The 20,043-nt window shown below is 39.4% G+C and overlaps 2 protein-coding genes across 7 annotated transcripts; both read left to right on the forward strand.

Moving 5' to 3' along the window:
- The first annotated feature begins 1,051 nt into the window (after positions 1-1,051).
- On the forward strand, positions 1,052-12,592 carry fam189b (family with sequence similarity 189 member B). 5 transcript variants are annotated; one of them, XM_044116789.1, is made up of 15 exons: positions 1,052-2,068; positions 2,268-2,600; positions 2,686-2,742; positions 3,463-3,570; positions 3,728-3,844; positions 4,705-4,812; positions 4,957-5,117; positions 5,231-5,330; positions 6,521-6,593; positions 7,928-8,198; positions 8,280-8,629; positions 8,714-8,755; positions 9,429-9,613; positions 9,713-9,859; positions 9,949-12,553. In XM_044116789.1, the coding sequence occupies exons 2-15, from the start codon at positions 2,367-2,369 to the stop codon at positions 10,198-10,200; spliced, it is 2,205 nt and encodes a 734-aa protein (XP_043972724.1). In that variant the 5' UTR covers positions 1,052-2,068; positions 2,268-2,366; the 3' UTR covers positions 10,201-12,553. The 5 variants fall into 5 exon arrangements, with proteins under 5 accessions (XP_043972724.1, XP_043972723.1, XP_043972722.1 ...); XM_044116788.1 differs by having other exon boundaries at positions 1,052-1,281; positions 1,621-2,600; XM_044116787.1 differs by having other exon boundaries at positions 1,052-2,600; positions 9,949-12,592.
- A 1,547-nt stretch (positions 12,593-14,139) lies between these two features.
- Positions 14,140-19,556, forward strand: fdps (farnesyl diphosphate synthase (farnesyl pyrophosphate synthetase, dimethylallyltranstransferase, geranyltranstransferase)). 2 transcript variants are annotated; one of them, XM_044116794.1, is made up of 10 exons: positions 14,140-14,344; positions 15,373-15,525; positions 15,612-15,752; positions 16,643-16,723; positions 16,826-16,948; positions 17,474-17,562; positions 17,648-17,720; positions 17,877-17,954; positions 18,052-18,186; positions 19,028-19,556. In XM_044116794.1, exons 1-10 carry the CDS (start codon positions 14,342-14,344, stop codon positions 19,226-19,228), a joined length of 1,077 nt encoding a protein of 358 aa, XP_043972729.1. In that variant the 5' UTR covers positions 14,140-14,341; the 3' UTR covers positions 19,229-19,556. The 2 variants fall into 2 exon arrangements, with proteins under 2 accessions (XP_043972729.1, XP_043972728.1); XM_044116793.1 differs by lacking the exon at positions 14,140-14,344 and having other exon boundaries at positions 15,058-15,525.
- Positions 19,557-20,043: the final 487 nt, after the last annotated feature.

The raw sequence follows: 20,043 nt of genomic DNA on the forward strand, positions 1-20,043 counted from the left end.
GAAATACCTCTAAGAGGAATTATATGAAGTCTTCCTCTAAATGTCTCTACAACCTTTACACATGATTTGGGGTATTTTCTTTTGTTCTCCACAGATTCACTTACTCTCAATCAAACTGGATGAGAACCTGTGAGAGCATCATTTTTTTGGTCTTTACAAGGATGTTCTATTGGATCTCAGTCAATGCTCTATTTGAGCCTTTCAAGCATGTTGACAGTGCTTTTGAAGGCCCTCTTGTGTTATCTTTACTTCGGGGTCAGGTCATTGTTTCTTAGAGAATCTCTCTATATCCAGTTGCTGTCATCTTACCTTCTATAGGGACTAAATGCCAATGCATTTCCTCCAGCAGGCGAATATTCCCACAGCCTGATATTACCAACAGGCTTTGCTGTTGCAGATCAATCCAGAAGAAGACTGCAAAAAACTGTACCAGCAGGAGAACAATCCTAAATACTCAGGCAGAGCTGGAATCAAATCCAGACCTAAATTCAGTTGAAATTATGTGGCGAGACTTGAATGTCCAGTCTAATGATTTTGATGAATTTCGATTGTAAAAAATGTTGTGAACGATGCATCCTTTTCCGTTTCACAATGATGCCAGTGTGGCGTTGTGTTGGTCCGTCACATAAAATTTCATCAAGCTGGACATTTGTGATTGTACCAGATAAAGCTGATGGCAAAATATTCAAGGGTTGCTAATAATAATGGACAGAAAAAGGCTGGTAAAAGAACATTTTAAACTAATGGCATACAGCAGAGTGGAGTCCAATCAAAAACATTTTACAACTATAGTTGAAAGTTATTTTTAAGGAAAGAATCTTAAAAAAAATGTATGCAGTATTTTTCTGTTTTTGTTTTTAAGTACCTAAAATCTGAATCTATAGAAGCAAACATTATGTTAAACTCTTAAAGGCCTGACTGGAATACAGGCCTTTCATGAAGGACCGGCTAACTGCTGCCCGTTCCGTTTTACTGCAGAAGGTGCCGGATTCTGTCGCCATGGCACCCACGCCACCTCCTCCCCAGCATCAGCACCACCTTTATGACTGTGCTCGCGCGAGCTGCCGCATCTCCCGAGCTGTCTGCACGTTCGGCGTGCCGTGTCATCACGCATGAGGAGCAGCTTTTCGGTTTGCAAAAACTATTATTCATCCAAGTTTCGGAAGGTGGATGCAGAGAGAACGAAGAAGGGTTAACAAAGATGAACATGGATAGAGTGATACGGTACATGTGCGTGATCTATAAGTGACGGCTGTGTGAGGCTTGGTGGGAAGCAAAGAGGTAAACACACACTCGCACACACACACCGAGAGAGAGAAACACACGCTCACACTAACACACGGACCGTACGGGATGCCCGCGTGACTGCAGGGAGGAAAGAAGCGGAGGAGGAGGAGAAAGATGGGATCATGGTGGACCACAGCAAAAGCTCAGAAATTAAGTTCTTTGTTATTTTTTTAATTCGATATATCATGTGATCCACCTGGCTGCTATTTTAAGACAGTTAGCAAATCTATGCTCAGATATTTCTCTCCATCCCTAAGTCGCCATAATTAGCCGCTGCTTCCCGGACGGACCAATATCATCTTTTCATCCCTTTACTGGTGTTTCCTCCTGTAGGATGATGAACTGTAAGATCGCCAGGTAGGGAGCGCACATGTCGGGACGTCTTTCCTCATGACCGGGCGCACGCATGTCACCTTTGCTGCACGGAGCGCAAAACAGCGAGCGATCGTTGGGCGCTTTCTTTGGGACGGTTCGAGAACCTGCGGCCTGCTCGGGGCTCCGGTTATACCGCAATGCCACACGGGCCGAGATGAGGGAGAGGCTGAGAGCCGGCGGCGAGGAGGAGGAGGACGCGTCTGCAAGCAGCAAATGATGCGAAAAGGGAGGATTTGAAACGAGCCGAGTCGATGTTTTACTCGGCTTTAAAGTTGTGTTTTACTCGGACTGAACAGGAAAGTGGCACAAGGTGTACTCTGCGCTGCATGGACTGAGACTACGCTGCGTCGACTCTAACTGTCTCAGCATCAGCAGCAGCAGCAGAAGAGCTCAAACGTCAAGTGGGGTGAGTGCTGTGGTTGTGTAGAGGGCTGCTCTATTCTCAGCTTTCTGCTGATCAAGTTCTTGGACTCGGTGACCGGTCTGGACATTACGCAGGAATCATTGCACCTGCCAGGGGTCAGCTTGATGCATGAATTGTAACACAGTTATGCCAGCATTTACACCAGTTCCTCCTCTGCTCTTCTGTGTTTCTGCCTACACAGTTTGTTATACGAACTCAGTGCACAAGTAAACATCTTCCCATCTTCCTCACACTCACACACACACACGCACGCACGGACACACACATAGACAAGACAACCATGCCTTCACCTTCAGACTCCAGCAGCGTGGCTTCAGCCTCTGGATCTCGTGGTTGGTCTGACAGTCGCAGAGGCATGTCAGGCAGGGGGCCCGGTGGGGCCCGTCTGCTGCTCTACCTGGGTTTGTGCCACCTGGGGCTGGGAGCCATGGTTCTGGCCTTCTCTTTCACCAGCATGGCCTTCACCTCATCCGCACGCGTCCGGCAGTCCTGTCCATTCTGGGCTGGCTTCTTTGTGAGTATGTCTGTAGCTAAAGCTTGTTAGATGAAACCAAGCTGACTGTAAGTCGTGTGTGTTTTATGTATGCATTTGTCACCAGGTGGTGGCATCAGGGATAGTGGGAATAATCTCATGGAGAAGACCTCTAACACTGGTGGTATGTTTTTCACTGCATTTAAACAACTTTTCATCATGACTGGAAAAAAAAAAACAGTCTTCAAACTTCCGGGAGTATTTCCCATTTTGTCCCAAAGGAGAACATGATCAGAGAAGCAACAGTGTGTGTGTTTGCGTGTGTGTGTGTGTGTGTGTGTTTACAGAGAAAATATTATGCTATGCAAGATGTTATGTGTGAATGAATGAGGCAGCATAGGGACAAGCAAGCTTGTCAGAGTCGACTGAAGAAAGATTGAGCTAATTAAAGGACAATCATGTTTATAAGAAAATAGATTATATTATATATTATCTATCTACTGTCACAATATAATGATAATTTTATTTCAAAAATAAATATTTTCCATAAAAGCTACATAATGCAGCTTTAAATATGCTGCATAATTAATTAATTCACTATGCAGAATAATTAATTCAGTATAGAAACCATCACAATGATTTGAGATGCATAATGTTTAAGTAGGATGCTGTACCAAAGTGGCAGTTTAAGCTTTATAATATTGAAAAAATAACATGCAGCCTTACAACAAACCTTCAGGATGTTTTCTTTCTTTACCTGTCCACTGACTGTTTTGTCCTCTTTGTAATATGAACAGTGAAATCTGTTTTTGTGTCCTTTAACGTCATCTGTTCTCCTTGCCTGGCTGCAGACAGTTTTAATAACCCGCTCTAAATTAAGCATGGCCTCTGCATCCCTCCACAGGTGTCACTGTTCATGTTGCTGTCTGCAGTGTGTGTGATCCTCAGCCTGGCCGGCTCTATGCTCTCCTGTCAGAACGCACAGATGGTCAAGTCAATGCTCAACTGCCAGGTATGTCTGAACTGCTGTCTTGTCCCCGTAGCCCTCCTTGTGCTGAAATGTCCTTCCAAGCAGATGCGTTAAGAATGAGCCAGGAATAATTTGAATAATGTGAAAGAGCTCCAGTCGGTGCTTTACTGTGATTCCCTCTGTATGATAATGTGTGTAGGTGGAGAATGGTCTCTGTGTGTGCTGTGCAGGCACTCAAGCCTGCTCCATGGTGGATGAGGATACCCTGGTTCTGTCCCTGAATGGTGACTGTCACTCAGTCAAACATCAGTTAAAGGTAACATTTATTCCTGGCAAAAGTGTGGGGGGGAAAAAAGCTTACAATAAAAATATTTATTCCAGCATAAAAATAGACTGTGCTAAGTCTTATATGCCATGTGAAAATTTTGGACCTCGTAGTGAGACAGATATTTTTTGCACACTTTCTATAGATTATCCATAATATTGGAGCCTCTTCTATGTACTCTTGGCCTCTCCTCACCCAGGAGTGATTTTTATGTTCTGTCTCTTAATATTTTAAATATGTCCCAGAAGCCCACAGTTTCAGGGTCTCCTCCGACCAAAGCTGACAGTTCCAGTTAAACTCCCAGTAGCATTCGCATTTGAGATATTGGGGAAGAATTCATTTTTCCCCTTCTTGGTGCAGCTTTGCACATCACATTTTTTGTTTCAAACTTATTTGTTGATATCACTGACTATATAGACGAATAATGTTTTGTAACATAATTGTAATTTCATGCTCTCTTGCCTTTCTGATTTTTAAGGTTGACTGAGAGAAATGGTCCTCTGCATAATGTCTATCGCATCATAACAATATCCTATGGAAACAGGAAGGCATGAATTACTTATTAGGAAAGTTTAAAAAGTGTCTTTTTAACATTCTTCAACAAATACATTTTGATTGAACATTGAATTGATAAAGCATTTTCAGTGTTAACTACAAATTATTTATTTAGGGGTTTTTACACATCTTTACTAATGTTCCAAAAATTGTTTAGCACCCTACAAAATTGCCTGACACAGGAAACATATAGTTTCTTTAAGCATAAAGTGTAAATGGTAAATGGTATTTAGCAGATGAATTACCAAAAAAATGCTTCAGTTGAGTTTTTTGTGAATGCCTTTTTTTTTGTGCAGGACCTCCTGTTCAGTGCATGTGGTCTCAGCATTCTCTCCACCATCATTTGTACGCTGTCCACTGTGACTTGCAGTATCCATATATTCTCCTTGGACCTCGTGCACCTGGTGAGCGCCGACGCAGCACATTTCATTTAAGTGGCTGATCGTTTTCTGTTTTTTTTTACCATGCATCAGAGTCGCATCTAGAATTCAAGGTATCAGTTTTAAACACAAACAAACCTTAATGCATCCTTTGTGGTTACCGCTCAGCTCGCCCCTCACCGCTCCCGCTCAGTCAACCCAGAATGCACCACTCCGCAAGATGCCTTCCTGACCAACATCATGGACTTTGAGGAGTTTGTCCCCCCCATTCCTCCTCCTCCCTACTATCCCCCTGAATACACCTGCAGCTCAGAGACAGATGCTCAGAGGTGGTATAGTACTTTTATGATATTATTAATCTGTTTGTTCTGTAATAGCCATTGTGTTTATAATGTAACACACTCTTTTAAAGTATGATTAACATATTTGCATCAACATCCAGCATTACCTATAATGGCTCCATGGAGAGTCCTGTCCCTTTGTATCCCACTGACTGCCCTCCTCCATACGAAGCTGTGATGGGCCAAAGAGCTGCAAGCCAGGTGAGCCTCTGTGGACACACAGTACCATCGGACATAAATAAATGTCATTTATTTTACAACGTTTTGTAAAATATGCTTTACGATAAACTTTTATATATTTATGAAAGTATATTTCTTTCGTAAATATACTACGGATATTTGGGAAAGAAAACATTACCTCATTTTGATAAGAACAAAAGTTAGCAGATAAAATGGATTTAAATAACAGGGATGCTGGTGCATGATAGAGCAACGAATGAACTTACCGGGTACTTTGATCGATCTTCACAGTAACTTTGAGGGAGTTAACCAGTACTTTCTGCAACTTTCTTGAAACTAACTGGGTACTTTCAAGCAACTTACTAAACACTTCCCTGGAAGCTATAGTGAACTAACCAGACACTTTCCTTGAATGTCCTTGGAACTCAAAGACTTACCTGGTACATTCCCAAATCATAGAACTTAACAGGTACTTCCCAGAATGTTTTTTGAGCTTACTGGTTACTTTTTCTAGGAATGTATCAGGTATGTTATTACATTTATTAGATCATTTTCTGAACTTTGTCTTGTAATTTACTTCACAGTACTTCACAGGATCTTCCCTGGAATCTATTTGTCACTTTGCAGAAACTTGTAAGGCAACTTCAGGAACGGACTTGGGACTTTTAAAAAATCGCATGTACTTTCCTGAACCTGCAATGTACTTTCCTAAAATATGGGAATATGCCTTGTAAGATCCTTGAAAATGTCTTAAGCCACTTCTTTATAAAACCCACTTCCTGAAAGTGTCCAGTAAGTTATACAAAATACCTACAAGACAAAAATGTTGGGAATGACAAACTCCCTGGTTTAAACATGCAGAAAACAAAGGCTTAGGACTAAAGAGTGGGAGCAATTGAATTTGGCCTGTTTAGATTTAGTTTTAGAAATGAATTTTTGTTATACCGATTAAGATGAACAACAATTTCCCCCCCCAAAAAACTGTGATGGCAATCATCTGAGACTGAATTTTACAAATGAAATCAAAATAATATTTTTTACTCGATTAAAATAATGTTTCATGCATTAGCTTTTAGGAAAATGGTACGTTTAAATATTCTGAATAACAGAGATGTTGACCAGGCATTGCTAAACCTTTATATGTCACTCTGAAGCATCTTTCTTCATTTTGTGTAATACTGTCCTGGTCCTTGTCTCTTGTGATTGTCAAGGGAACAGTGTTTGACGCCCATGGTACTGAGCTGTCTGGAGAGAGAGGGACTTCTACAGCCTTTAGCGGAGAAGGTGCAAAAACAGTCCATCCATGTCTGTCTGTCATGTTGTGTGAAGTGTGTAGAACATAGGTAAATCGAATTGTGTAGTTGCATTCAAAATGTAAATAAAAACACAAGGGTTCAAAGAGAAATAGCAAAAGCCCACAGTAAACTAGAAATGGCTCTTTCGCTGTTTTGATATTCAAACAGCAATCAATAATTAATGAAATAAGAATCCCAAATCAAAAACAATAGAAGTGCAAGATTATATTGCTCTAATGCAGTGGGGACAGGAAGTTTTCAGACCCCTTTAAAGTTTTCACTCTTTCTTTCATTGGAGACATTTGCTAAAATAAAAATGAGCTCGAATTATTTCTTGTGAATGTACACGATGGTATGATGTACCATCTATCAAGGTGGTACATCATACCACCTGTTTTTTTCTGATATACCATCTTGACAGAAAAAAACTGAAATGTAGGAATTTTTGCAAATTTATTAAAAGGAAATATGAAATATGACATGGTCACAAGTATTTTTTTTTCCATGAAGTCATGAGAGAAAAATTGCATACTTGCATACTCCCTCCTCGTCTTTTAGCTTTCTAGCAAATACCTGGAAGATTGGAGGAAAAACTAAATTGTATCACCATTAACAACCCCCACCAAAACCCAGTTCTATGAGGAGAAGTAGCCACAGAGCATGATGCTGCCACCACCAAGTTTTACTATGGATGTCATGATGATGCTCAGTATTGTTTTTGTGTCAAATTAACTTTTTGGTGTCGTTGTCCAACACTTCTAGTTTGTTTTTTTATTGGACAATGGCCATATCACATTCTCCTACAACTGAATTAGATGTGGGGGTTTTTTTAAGAAAATGCTTCTGCTCCATTTCCTTGACATCAAACCACCAAATAGCCATGCCTCATTAAATAATAACATGCAACTTTTGTTTCTGCATAACCCCAATGTAAACTGTGCCGTTAGCTTCTTTAGCTAACAGTTGGAAATGTGAGATATATATTATTACTTGTGGTTAAGCACAATTTAAAAATGAAGCATAAAGCTGCTTCAGTAATAGTACAAACCATGACAGGCATCCAAAGTTTTTTCTTAACTGGGAATGTTATTTAAGTTAATGGTTATTGATATTTAGAAAGTAATTTAGTGTTGAATTATTTGAATTATCTCCACTCAAAAATAAATGTGAAGATTTAGATGAAATCTGCAGTTTTATGTAGATACATTTTAGGAACTGGTAAGAAATGTCAAACAAGATGGCATATTTAATATCGTAAAACTTGACTGAACATTCAAGGGTTTTCCAGAATAATAAAGAAAAACATATTTTTTTTCTTGTTAGTATCTATGGATAGTGGTTCTCTGTTAATGTCAGAGATTGTGGACATCCCTGATGATTCCTCCCCCTCTGAAGACTCCTGTTTGATGGAGGTTGGGATAAGGACCCATGGGGGCAACAGGACCTGTGCTGACAGGGGCGACGGCTTCTTCCGTGGTTCACAGTGTCAAACACCAGAGAGTCCGCTGGCAGGAGGACCGAGGGCAAGACGGTTCCTCAGAGGAGAAAGGTCTAATTCCTGCTCCTCACCTAGCACAGCTACCAATACATACAGGTGAGAAAAAGCTCAAAAAAAAAATTTCAATTCCTCCTTAGTTTTGAGGAGAAATTTTAACTCTCCCAGTCTGTTTTCCAGGTCTCCTGTGCTGCACCGCCAGGCTGTGTTAGCTAGCAGCTGTTCCCAGCTGGAAGCAATAGGAAACTCTCCAAATCAACAGCAACGTTTCATCCCAGAGATTCAGGTGAACCTCACCGACCCCTCAAACCAGGAAGCTGCCCCGGCCTCATCTGTTCCCCCTCCATCATCTTCCTCAGCAGCCTGTGAGCGCGGGAACGGACTGCTCCCTCCTCATGGGGCCCTTTACCTTCGACGAAGGGCTGAGAGAAGTGACAAACATGGAGGTACTGTTAGTAGACAAAGTGAAGGGTTTTTACGCCTTGTGAGGTCGCACAGTGAGCCAGGCCTCGGCTCTTCAACAGACACAGGTGAGGCGAGGATTAACAAGAAAACATTTACTCCAGTTTTACAGTGATGACGAAAATATGCTTTTATTTCCTTTTTTGTTCCAGTTGACTTTGGATCCGGAGGCAGCAAGGCATCTACAGACACAGGTAAGGGCTCAGAGGAAAATCCCCTGTTCCACCACATCCTAAAGGTGCCCTATTGGATCAGGTTCTGGTGGCTGTGGAGGCCACTGGAGTACAGTCATTATCATGTTCTAAGCAGGTTGATATGATTTGACCTTGTAACATGAGATGGATCCATGCTCTCATGTCATTCATGTTAAATTCTGAATGACATGAATGACTCATCAGAGCAGAAAATGTTTTTTCAATCTGTTATTATCTGATTTTTGTGAGCTAATGTGAATTATACCCTCGGTTTCCTGTTCTTAGCTAACAATAGTTAGCTAAAAACTAAGTTAGTCTTCTGGTCTTCTGCTGCTATTTCTTCCCACTTTCCTTTGACCTCTGATACCAACAAGATTCTTTTTCTCCATACATTTCCTGCCCAATGGTTGTTTTTTTTCTTTTTCAGACCATTTTTGATGGTTTTGAGTGAAACTCCTACTCTATCAGTTTCTGAAATACTCAGACCAGTCTATCTGGTGTCAACAACCATGCAACGTTTAAAGTCTGTCATGTTCACTTTGAAACAACAAGTCAAAGTGAACTTGACTTGTTAAGTTCACTTTGCTTTTGTAAGTTTATTAATCTTACAAAAACACTTTGCATAAACTGGCATAAACTACCTACAATTTCTGTCCTTTTTTTTACTTCAAAGCTCCATCTTCCGAAGCTTGTTTGTTGCCTCGCTCTTCTGTGGCTCCTCCCTCTGCTCTGCCAAGTAAAGGTGGCATTAAGACAGCAGCCACAGGTGTGCAAATCCCCCCTAAACCTGCACCCACCTCACCTATACGTATACCGAAAGACTGCCACCGATCTCTGGGAGACCTGAAGGTAAATCAGGTAACACTTACATCCCAAAAGTGAAGAAAAAAAACACCAAAAGACTCCAAGCTCTGATATTCTTGCCTTTCTTGCTTTTATTATTTTTTTTTTTGTAAGGTTACCCGAGTTCTGGTGGCTCGCTTCCTGCAGCGCTCCAAACGTAACCTGGGGCCACCCTCTGAACATGCTGGGAGCACAGGACAGGGGCCAAAGAGGAGAAGTGGAGTGGAGATGGCTGGCTCTGACCACCTGTCTACTGAGCAAGTATGACACCCGAACTCCAACCCATTTTCAGCACTTATTCAGTATCTCCAGCCTTCAGCTCATCTTCAGCTTTATTAAATTACCTCCAGGTGTTGCGGACCCCTTGGAGCACCAGCCGCGGACACCCCAACGCTCACTCCCATCACCCTCACCGCCGGGGACATCACCATTCCCATAGCGACAGTAGGCACAACCGGCACTACAGCAGTCGAGCGCCAGAAGGGATCCACCTGCGCAGCTGTGGAGATCTGAGCTCCTCCACTTCGTCGTTGCGTCGACTGATGGCGCCTCATGTGCCTCATGGGTCATCAGGAGCTCTCTATTCAGAGTCTGCGCTGTGACGAGAAAAGGAGGGCAAAAGAGGAAAGAGGACGACAAGATAGTACAATTTTGACAAAAGTGAAAACATTCAGAATTTATTTTTCAAAAGTCTTCCCCCATTTTCCTCTTTGTCGCCTCCATTTCCAGTAAAACGGCTTTACTTCAGAGGTGCTTCGATGGACTGAACATCAGCGCAGAGCTCCAAATTTCTTTACAAACAAGGAGAACAATGATCAATAGAGAATGACCATTTATAGTGCAATTGCATTTAGTCTTTTGCAACATTATGGGTTCCAATATGTTTCTCATCTTTTTTTTTTCTACATCGCTGTTAGACCACTCTTTTGCTCAGATGACGAGATTGAGGAAATCCTTATTTTAACTTATATTAACAGAAATACCACCAAAAGCAGTCAGCTGGATACAGTGTCTCACAAAAGTATTCATACCAATAATTCTTTTTTCCTCAGATAAAAGTCTGAAGAGTACAGTGTACACTGTTAATCAGTGCCTCTAAGTCAGAGCTTTGGAGGTCCACCTTTTACCGAAATTGTAGCTTCCCACTGATTGTTGCAAAATTGCCCAAATTTAGTCAAATGGATGGGGAGAATTTGTGAAATCCTGCTAACGCTTTCAAATTTTGAGGCCTTCGCAGAACAGAACATACTGTATGTATATACTAGGGCTGTATTATATTAATAAAACTTTAGATAATGTTTACTGATTGTGGATAAATAAACTGTTAACTTAACAGTGTTCAGGTTTTCTGGCCTTGGGCTCATAGAAACTATAAATTACAGATAAGAAATTCTCTATCCAGCTACCAGAACAAAATTAAACATGTTGGGGGAAAAGAAATCACAAATTGGCCTATATGTGTTATTTTGGCAAATAGCAGACTTCTCTTAATGACTTTATCAGAATGTCCTAATGCCCCCCTAAAAACATTTTCTTCTGCTATAAACAACAGACAACACCAAATAAACCTACTGTCATGGAGAGCCTTAATTCATGGCACTAGAAGGCGATCCAGTTTTTTTTTTCTTTTAAACTCTTTCTTGTGAACAGTGATGCTGCTATAATGATAAATTTACAATATATTGTTCAGCTCTACTTATTGCTGACTTACGTTGGACTCTAATATAAGTTAGAGTCCAACGTAACTCTTGGACTCTTGGAAGTAATTACTTCTGCATTACTTAATTCAGAAGTAATTAAATGACTTCTGAAGGCAAATAGTTGAACTGCACTAAAATCAGGGGTATGAATATAACTGTACAACACATTTTTCAGATTTTTATTTGTAAGAAAGTTTGGAAGTCATGCATCAGTACCTCCTACTTCACAATCATGCACTAGTTAGTCTCGGTCTTTCACATAACATTCACAGAAAATTCATTAAATATTATGTCGTAATAAGACAAAATATAAAAAATGTAAATGGTGTGTGAATACTTTTGGAAGCCTCTATATAATGTACCATAAGATGCATCAATGAGTTTGCACTTGAGGACAAATGCTGCTACAAAGAAGATCCTAAATCAGCTTTATTTTACTCTTTTTCCTCCCCTTTATTTTAAGAGTTATTTTTCACCTTTACAAAGCAGCCAGCATTCCTTACAGAGACACCAATGGCCACCACAGACATGACTCCAGTGGTTGAATTGTACCACAGTGCGTGTGATATGCACACAAAAAGGTGCATGTTTATGCTACAGCTGCAATACTGCGGGAACCTTGTGCATTTGATTCTGCCTGTCCTTGTAACTAAGTAACAATTGCTCCGAATGTCTTTATCTGCATGTTTGCTTCTTTATTCTTTATTCTCCTCCTGCACACAGGACCTGCGATGCAGCCACTTGAAATGTTAGTTGAGGTCAGGGACAAGGTCACCTGCCAGGTGGCTCCACAGTCGCCTCTGGACCTTGGCTACAGGAGGATGATCCTTGCCAGGCGTGAATTGCTTTGAGAGGCTCACGAAGTTCTGGATACACACTGTGTTGTTACATTTCGGCTGTACAGTGGTTGTTTAAAGATGATTAAATGAAGAAAAAAAACTATAGAAGTGTATAAACACATTTATATCAGGCTGGATTTTTAAGATGGAAACACTGACGTCAGTGAAGGCACATTTTGGGAACGTACAAGTATGCATCTACGCTAGTAAACACAAAAACACAGACACACTCGGAAAGGCAATGAGATTTGTTTCTACCTCCTGTCTTGCATTAAATTTTATTCATTTAAAGAGACATCTGTATTACAGGCCCATCTGGCTAAAACCTTTCACTCTGAATGATAAATGTACACTAAATATGACACTTATTTGAAATTTAAATGCAGTGTTGATAGACAAACTTTTATTGCAAGTTATGTACTTAAATATATGAAATAAATAATAGAAATAAAAAACGTTGCTGTTGTTTAAGTGAAATGAAAGACAGTCATTTTTAAGACACCTGCAGTGAAACACATGGAGGTCCCATTTATAGGAATGTTCAGAAGTTCACATATGCTCACCATGGTCATGGTGAACGGCTTTACAGTCAGACGAAACACAGTTACTTAATTTGTATCTTTGGACAAATTGAGGAGGGGCTTTCAGTTCTCTAAATCATAGAGAACTGAGCATGGTGGTGGCTACATCATGCTGAGAGTTTGTTTCGTTGCCTGTAGTGCTGATGCATTTTACAATGCAGGTGGAACAATATAGAAGTAGAACCTCGTTGGCTGAAAAATTGCTTAGCGACAGATAAATCCGACTAATATTGAGTTTCTAGAGTAGTTCTGATCGCAGTACTTGCCAGGTTTAAGCAAATGTTTGTAGGAGTGTATGTAAGCACAATTCTGACCCTGTGCATATCAGAAAACACAGAAAGAAAATTTAAATTAAGCATGCCATTCTTGTTTTAAAAAATCCTCTAAGTCAACTCTGAAAAAAGATGAGCACGAGACAAACCTTGAAGCTGAAATTTAACAACATTCCTGCCCTAATGTCTGACCAGAGCTATAGGAGATTGCACACTAATATTTAAAATGTGGCATGGTCTAAGTCAGATTTAAGAAAAAAATCTAACTAATACCCAAGTATAAGAAAAGCTTGCAGGATAAAATATATATAAAACTTTAAGTTTAAAGGCAAATATTGGTCAGATCCAGTAGGGGATCTTTTTATAGCACAGCACCAGAGTTCTTCTTAATGTTTTATATTAGCTTAACATGACCTTTACAGCTCTTGATTTGTACAGCAATTTATAGTTAAATAACATAAAGCATAATTCATATATGTATTTAACCTTTAATTAACATGACAAATCCCTTTGGGTAAGAGATTTCTTCTGCTAGAATGAACTCCGTAAGAGATCGTCAACACTATCATAAAAATTGTAGGTACAAAAGATAAATTACAAACACCGAAATTTTTATCAGTTCATAACTGATCAATAATTTGGAAAGTAATATTTAGCATTCTAATTAAATGTAGTTTCTGCAAATATAGTAAAAGCCAAAATAAGATTTAGAAAGCTAAAATGATGCACTGTTTTTCTGTATTAAATTTATTTTTCCATTAGGAGACTGATATAAAATTAATTAATTTATTAATAAACATTTGGAGCCTCTATTCAACTATAAAACTCTTAGTATTTGTAAGTATCATGTTACACTAAAAAGTCATTGAGAGTAAGGCTTATTTTGTTTTATTTATTTATTTGCTCCCCTCACTCTCGTTAAAAACATCATAGATTTCTAGAGAAATGATGTAAAATCACTCTGTAATTTCACTGGTAGCCGTTTTACTTCTTTATTTCACCTGTGCAATGAATGCTGGATTTAATCTGACCACTCCACTTAAGCTCCGCCCATGTTTAAGTCCTATTGGTTGATCATCACAAGAGCCTATCATGGTTCGATGCGAGCAACCAATGAAAACGTCGAATGTCAGATGAAGCCTTTGCTTACCACGCCCAAAAGCAAGGAATGCTGGGACATTTAGTTCTGATAATTGCACATAAAAACAGCTAGGGTGAGGTAATGAACTACAATCTCCATATCCTGGTTTGAAGAAACGTTCAAAGACCTCCGTTTGTCTGCGAGAAGGAGATAAAAGCTGATTTTTATTCAACTATACGGTGCAGTTTGGAATAAGAGATCAAAGATAGTATGGTATGTAAAGACATATAATCAAACGAAGCATAAGGTTATATGATACATCGCATGATAACGGATTAAAAGCAGAAAGCTAGCCATCTACTAATTCCATAGTTCAGGGGTACCCAAAGTCGGTCCTCGAGGGCCGGCATCCTGCATGTTTTAGTCCTCTCCTTGTTTTAGCATACCTGCATCAAATGATGGCTCATTAGAAGGCCTAAGGAGAACATAGACTTGCCGAGGAGGTTGTTACTACCACTAGGCCCTCGAGGACCGACTTCGGGCGCCACTGCCATAGATCGTAGCAACTCAGTATGACGATTCTGAAGTTAGCTTTAGATTTGTCACTTTCCATTTAAAGGTATATTTTCCTCCTTTATGGAACTTTAAAATATTTCTAATTAAAAATTGATAACACGTAAGTATGCAAAATTCATACTGGATTGATGTAGATTATGTATGTGTACTTTAAAATGTAACTTGTTAAATTTGCACCTTTCTTGTTTTGTAAAATAATATATATATTACTATTCTGGGTTTATATAAAATATCTATACAATAAATTTACAGATCACATGCTGTATTTTAAAGAATCCACAATGTTAGTAGTGGAGTCCAGAATAAATATTCCTAAAAGTGGATGCTTTTTTAGCATGGATTTATTTTAGACGGGGAAAAAAAAAAAATCTGAAATTACCCTTTATAAGTAGCGGAAGAAACAAATCGGAAGCTTACTTTGTTGTCTTGAAGACTTCAAGCGACAACTCTCTTTATCACAGTCCTTCTGTGTTATTCGTACGTGATAATGAATCAAGCAAGCTGGGCTTTTCCCGTAGACTGAAACGAGTTTCTAACGTCATGTTGCCGCTACACATCGACGGACTCCAATAAGTTTGCCCCTGGAGTGAATTTGCTCCAGAATGAGACGCCTGCTGCTGAGCTGTGCAGTTAATGCACATAAAACCATTCGGGCCATGCGATTGGTTGCGTCTTCGTTCAGATTTAAAAGCCGGGCATTTACGCTGTCTGCCTCCTGTTTGCAGGGGGACACCGTTTGCAATGGGACACACAGCAAAAAGGCGTTGCTGTCGGACCCTCAACTGTTTGATGCCAAGTTCGAGGAGCTGGTGACAGAGCTGACCGAGAGGGACCTCCAGGATCCTGGGCTGGCGGACGCCTTGAATAGGCTGAGAGAGGTATGGCTTTATTTATCATCACTTTGTGAACTTAGCTGCAAATCCCATAGTTTTGATTTAGTCTAATTATCGACTTTTTGCTTTAGATTTTAGATTATAATGTTCCTGGAGGCAAGAAGAACAGAGGCTTGTCTGTAATTGGCTCCCTGAGAGAGCTTCTTCCGCCGTCCCAGCTTAGTCAGGATGTTGTACAGAAAGCGCTGATGGTCGGCTGGTGCATAGAGATGGTAAGAATTTGAAGTCTAATACCGGTACTTTAAAATTAGCCAGTACCTGGGCAATCCACATGATTTAGGAAAAATTTGTTGTAGCAATTGTAAAGATAAAGTTATAAACTTTAGTAGAACGTACTATTAAGCATTTTGCATTATATTGTTGTGTTTTCAGTTGAAACAATTGGGTTTCAATGACATGTATGGTCATTATTAAATTAGATTTTTAGGGACCGGTGACTGAATATAACAGTCAAGATTATTCTTTAGAACCAGTTTTATAAACAAATAATCTGATATAAAACCCAAGCAGAAGTTCATACAGTCCACAAATTAAAATCAACAAATGTGTGTGTGTATGTGTATATGAGCTTGTGATGCTCCTAGAGTTTTTTCACATAACAACCCTAAACATTAATACTTATGACCTGGAGTTTTGTACCTTGCTGCCGATGCTGAAAATTATACTTTTGTTGCCCAAAATATTAGATGTTTGATTAAAGAGGCTGCAGTAGATATGGGAATGGAGCAAAGCTTAACCTTCCAACAGGACAACACCCCTTAACATATGACCAGGTCTACGATGTAGTGTTTTAAATCAAATATATTTTTGTATTAGAAAGGCTCAGTCAAAGTCCCGACCTAAATTGTGTGGCAAGGCTTGGAAATTGATTTGCACAGAAGCGTGCCATAGAATATGACTGAGCTTGTAGAGACATGTCCATTTGTAAAAATAAAATGCATGCAAGTATTTAGTCATAATAAGACAAAATTTGAAAACATCTAGGAATAAAAATGGCAAAGCACTGTAGTTTGAGCTCTTTGTAAAATCTTGTTTCTCTGACACAGGGTGTTACTGTGTGCTGCTATCTCTAGCTTCAGCCTTGTCACTCTGTTTCTTACAGCTTCAAGCATTTTTCCTCATGGCGGATGACATCATGGATGCATCTGTTACCCGGAGAGGACAGCCCTGCTGGTACAAAAGGGTGAGCACTCAGTCATTCAAACAAAAATAAAGGATGCTAAAATGTATTCTTGTTATGTATTTATTTACACATAAGTAAATATTCTCTTCTTCCTCTTTTAAGAATGGAATAGGCCTGGATGCAATAAATGACTCCTTCCTTGTGGAGGCATCAATATATAGACTCCTTCGAAGACAATGCAGGGGTCAACCCTATTACGTCCATTTACTGGAGCTTTTTAATGAGGTAAGTCTCAAACCCTGGAGAGAAGCAGCAATAAGGTGGGCTGTGTTTACCTCAGTGTTGGGATATGTCCGCACCAAGAGTGCCGCTAATCGCAACAGAAAATTTTTCATGTTTAAGATACTACTTTGTGGTCTTTCCTAAAAAGATGTAAGTTTGTGCAGATCAGAATATGAATTTTTAACCTTCCCTAATTTAGTTTCTTCTCTCCTTTCTTTCAGTCTTGTCTTGTCCTTTCCCTAGCTCCTGCCTTTGTTCCTCTTGTCCTACATTTTGTTCTTTGTTGCTTGTCTTTTAGCTCTCTTTCCTCTGTCCTCTGATCCTTCCTCCCTATTGTTCATTTAGGTTTTTATGTGTAGCTCAGATGCTGTAACAGTATCTGCTAAGAACATACTTTTTTAATTTATATGTTTAAAAGTGTATTACTGCAGATTTTAAGCCTGCTCATTTCTTTGAGAAAAGTAAACATTAATATTTTTCTCAAAAAAAAAAAGTTATGTTCTTTATTATCATCTTTTTGTGTTTCAGACCACCTTCCAGACTGAACTTGGTCAGTCACTGGACCTCATGACGGCTCCACCTGGCCACATTGACCTGAATAGGTTTACCATGGAAAGGTAATAACAGAATAAATATCTTAAATGATATATTTAAATATGCAATTTATCAGAGTAAAGAAATACAAATTTTTCTTCGTTCCAGGTATAAAGCTATTGTGAAATACAAGACTGCCTTTTATTCGTTTTATCTCCCAGTGGCCTCTGCAATGTATATGGTGAGTAATGTTTGTTTTTATCTGTTGTGTAGTTGGAAGAAGTTAAAGACTGCAGAGTTGTTTCTTTGGGAAAGATAAGCCAGCACAGCCTGTCCTTGTAAAGTATTGAAAGCATGTAGCAAGTTTCTCTTACATGCTGGACCTTCATTCATGCAGGCAGGGATTGACAGCGAAGAGGAACACAATAATGCCAAGCACATCTTACTGGAGATGGGAGAGTTTTTCCAAATACAGGTAGTTGGTTATTAATATAATCAGTTTTCTCACTGTTTAAATAACATGCTGCCATGTCTGCTGTGATAATAAACCATTTATGCGTTTTATTCCGCAGGATGACTACTTGGATTGTTATGGCGACCCAGCTGTGACTGGAAAGATTGGGACAGACATCCAGGACAACAAATGCAGCTGGTTGGTGGTGAAAGCTCTAGAAGTGATGACTCCTGAGCAGAGATCAGTTCTGGAGGTGAGGTTTGTTATGCAGCATTTCCATTTGAGCAAAAATCTCTTCAAAGTTTATCTGCAATGCAGCAACATCAGATTACGATTCGTTTCCTTGCATGGAAGTCGTCTCCAACAAAAAATAAAGTTGTTTTTGAAGACAAATCAAACATTTATTAAGAAATTAGCCTTCACTTACAGACTGAAAATGCCTGTTTCCCTATTTCAGCCATTTTCTGGCTGGTAATGATGTTCCACAAAGATACCCATCTTATTGCATATCCTGTTTTTCTGTTTCCTCTTATTTACTTTCAGAAGGTCGGTGGTTTACTAAAAACTTTCCATTGCAGCTGATATAATCCTTCTGTACTTAAGAAATACTATTCAAATGTTTTAAGTGCATCCACATTTGATTGTTCATTGAAAATTGTACAAACAACCATCCTGTGTTGGAGCTCTGCAGAAATACAGTTAAATCTGAAGCTCTTTTAAGACTCATGGGATTATTTTTCCCTTTGAGCCATTGCCCATTTCGCAATGAAGAAAACCCCTATTTTTAGTTTGGCAGGTGTTTATTGCAGCTGTCTGTGAAACTTTGGGTTAATTTGCACCAGTTCAGACCAATTTGTGTCCATGTGTTGCAATTTCATCTCAACAGCATTTCATCATCCCCTGAAACATTTTCCAATATTGGAGTATAATGAATCTTTTCTTGTGGCTCCCCCTAAAGGGTTTCTCTGTGATGTAGGTCTGGGGTTTGTGACGAGTTCAGAAGAAGGTTAATTTTTTGTGCGGTTATTTTATTCTCATGCAACACGTTTTCCACTGAATTGCATCAAGAGCTGATGTTTTCACATTCTCATTAGGCTTGCTACGGACGCAAGGATGAAGCCAGCGTGGCGAAGGTCAAAGAGCTCTACAACACCCTACTAATGCCAAAACTGTATCACACATATGAAGAGGAGAGCTACCAGCGGCTGCAGAAACTCATCGCCCGACATGCTCAGAATCTCCCTCACTCAATATTCCTCAACTTCGCCAAGAAGATTTACAAGAGGAATAAGTGAGGGATGGAACATCACAGGAAAGAACTGGATCTAGGATGTTAAAATCACAAGGGAGATGTTTCAAACTGATCTTAGCTGAACAAGTATATAAGTAGCTTTTCAGTGAGTTATGAATATCAGGGAAAAGGGTATATTTACCCCACAAAAGTCTCAATGTAGTTATTGTTTATATTTTGAAAATAATGTCAAGGAAATAGTTGTACTTTATTTGGGCTTGGGAAGGATATGTCTCCTGGGAGATTATTCCCTAAAACCTCTTTATAGTGTTTTTATAAAATACCCAGTTGTCTCAATGTAATTGCACCTAATAAATTATTTATGATCTGTCTCTTTTGCATCCTTTTTCTGGGCAAGAATAATGGGCACCAAACACACTTGTTGAGCTAGAGAGAAATAATGTTCTGGTCTTGTGTGGTGTACATGGAGACCAGTGAAGGGTATGTAAAGGATTGTCTCTTAATCTACATCTTATTTTAACAATCGCACAGACATTTGATCCCTTTTAGAAACGTTATTAATCCCGGTCAAAAATTCAGTTACTGTTGGACCGTTTGTATCAAGAACCATGTAGTATATAACTATTATGAAATGCATTCAGACAGCAATCTGTCAACAATGTTAATATACCAGTGACAGTAAATCAGATCCAGTTTCACAATTACAAAACTGAAAAACAGTAACGGAAAACAGCCTAAGTTCATCACATTCTCAATATAGCAAAAAAGACCACTAGGGAAGGTTTACATGAAACCATGTTCCTCAATGGTCAATATCACAAAAGGATAAGCCGTTGAGGGTCACTGTTAAGGAAGCTC

The sequence above is a fragment of the Gambusia affinis genome, linkage group LG05 (assembly GCF_019740435.1).
Source record: "Gambusia affinis linkage group LG05, SWU_Gaff_1.0, whole genome shotgun sequence".
NCBI lineage: Eukaryota > Metazoa > Chordata > Actinopteri > Cyprinodontiformes > Poeciliidae > Gambusia > Gambusia affinis.

Excerpts from the sequence above, each read along its gene's own strand:
- fam189b (XM_044116787.1), top strand. The coding sequence starts at position 2,367 with ATGCCTTCACCTTCAGACTCCAGCAGCGTGGCTTCAGCCTCTGGATCT. Across the intron at positions 8,630-8,713 it reads CGGCTCTTCAACAGACACAG|TTGACTTTGGATCCGGAGGC; the intron begins GTGAGGCGAGGA and ends TTTTTGTTCCAG. Across the intron at positions 8,756-9,428 it reads CAAGGCATCTACAGACACAG|CTCCATCTTCCGAAGCTTGT; the intron begins GTAAGGGCTCAG and ends TTTACTTCAAAG.
- fdps (XM_044116793.1), top strand. The coding sequence starts at position 15,250 with ATGAGACGCCTGCTGCTGAGCTGTGCAGTTAATGCACATAAAACCATT. Across the intron at positions 15,753-16,642 it reads TCGGCTGGTGCATAGAGATG|CTTCAAGCATTTTTCCTCAT; the intron begins GTAAGAATTTGA and ends TGTTTCTTACAG. Across the intron at positions 16,949-17,473 it reads TACTGGAGCTTTTTAATGAG|ACCACCTTCCAGACTGAACT; the intron begins GTAAGTCTCAAA and ends TTTGTGTTTCAG.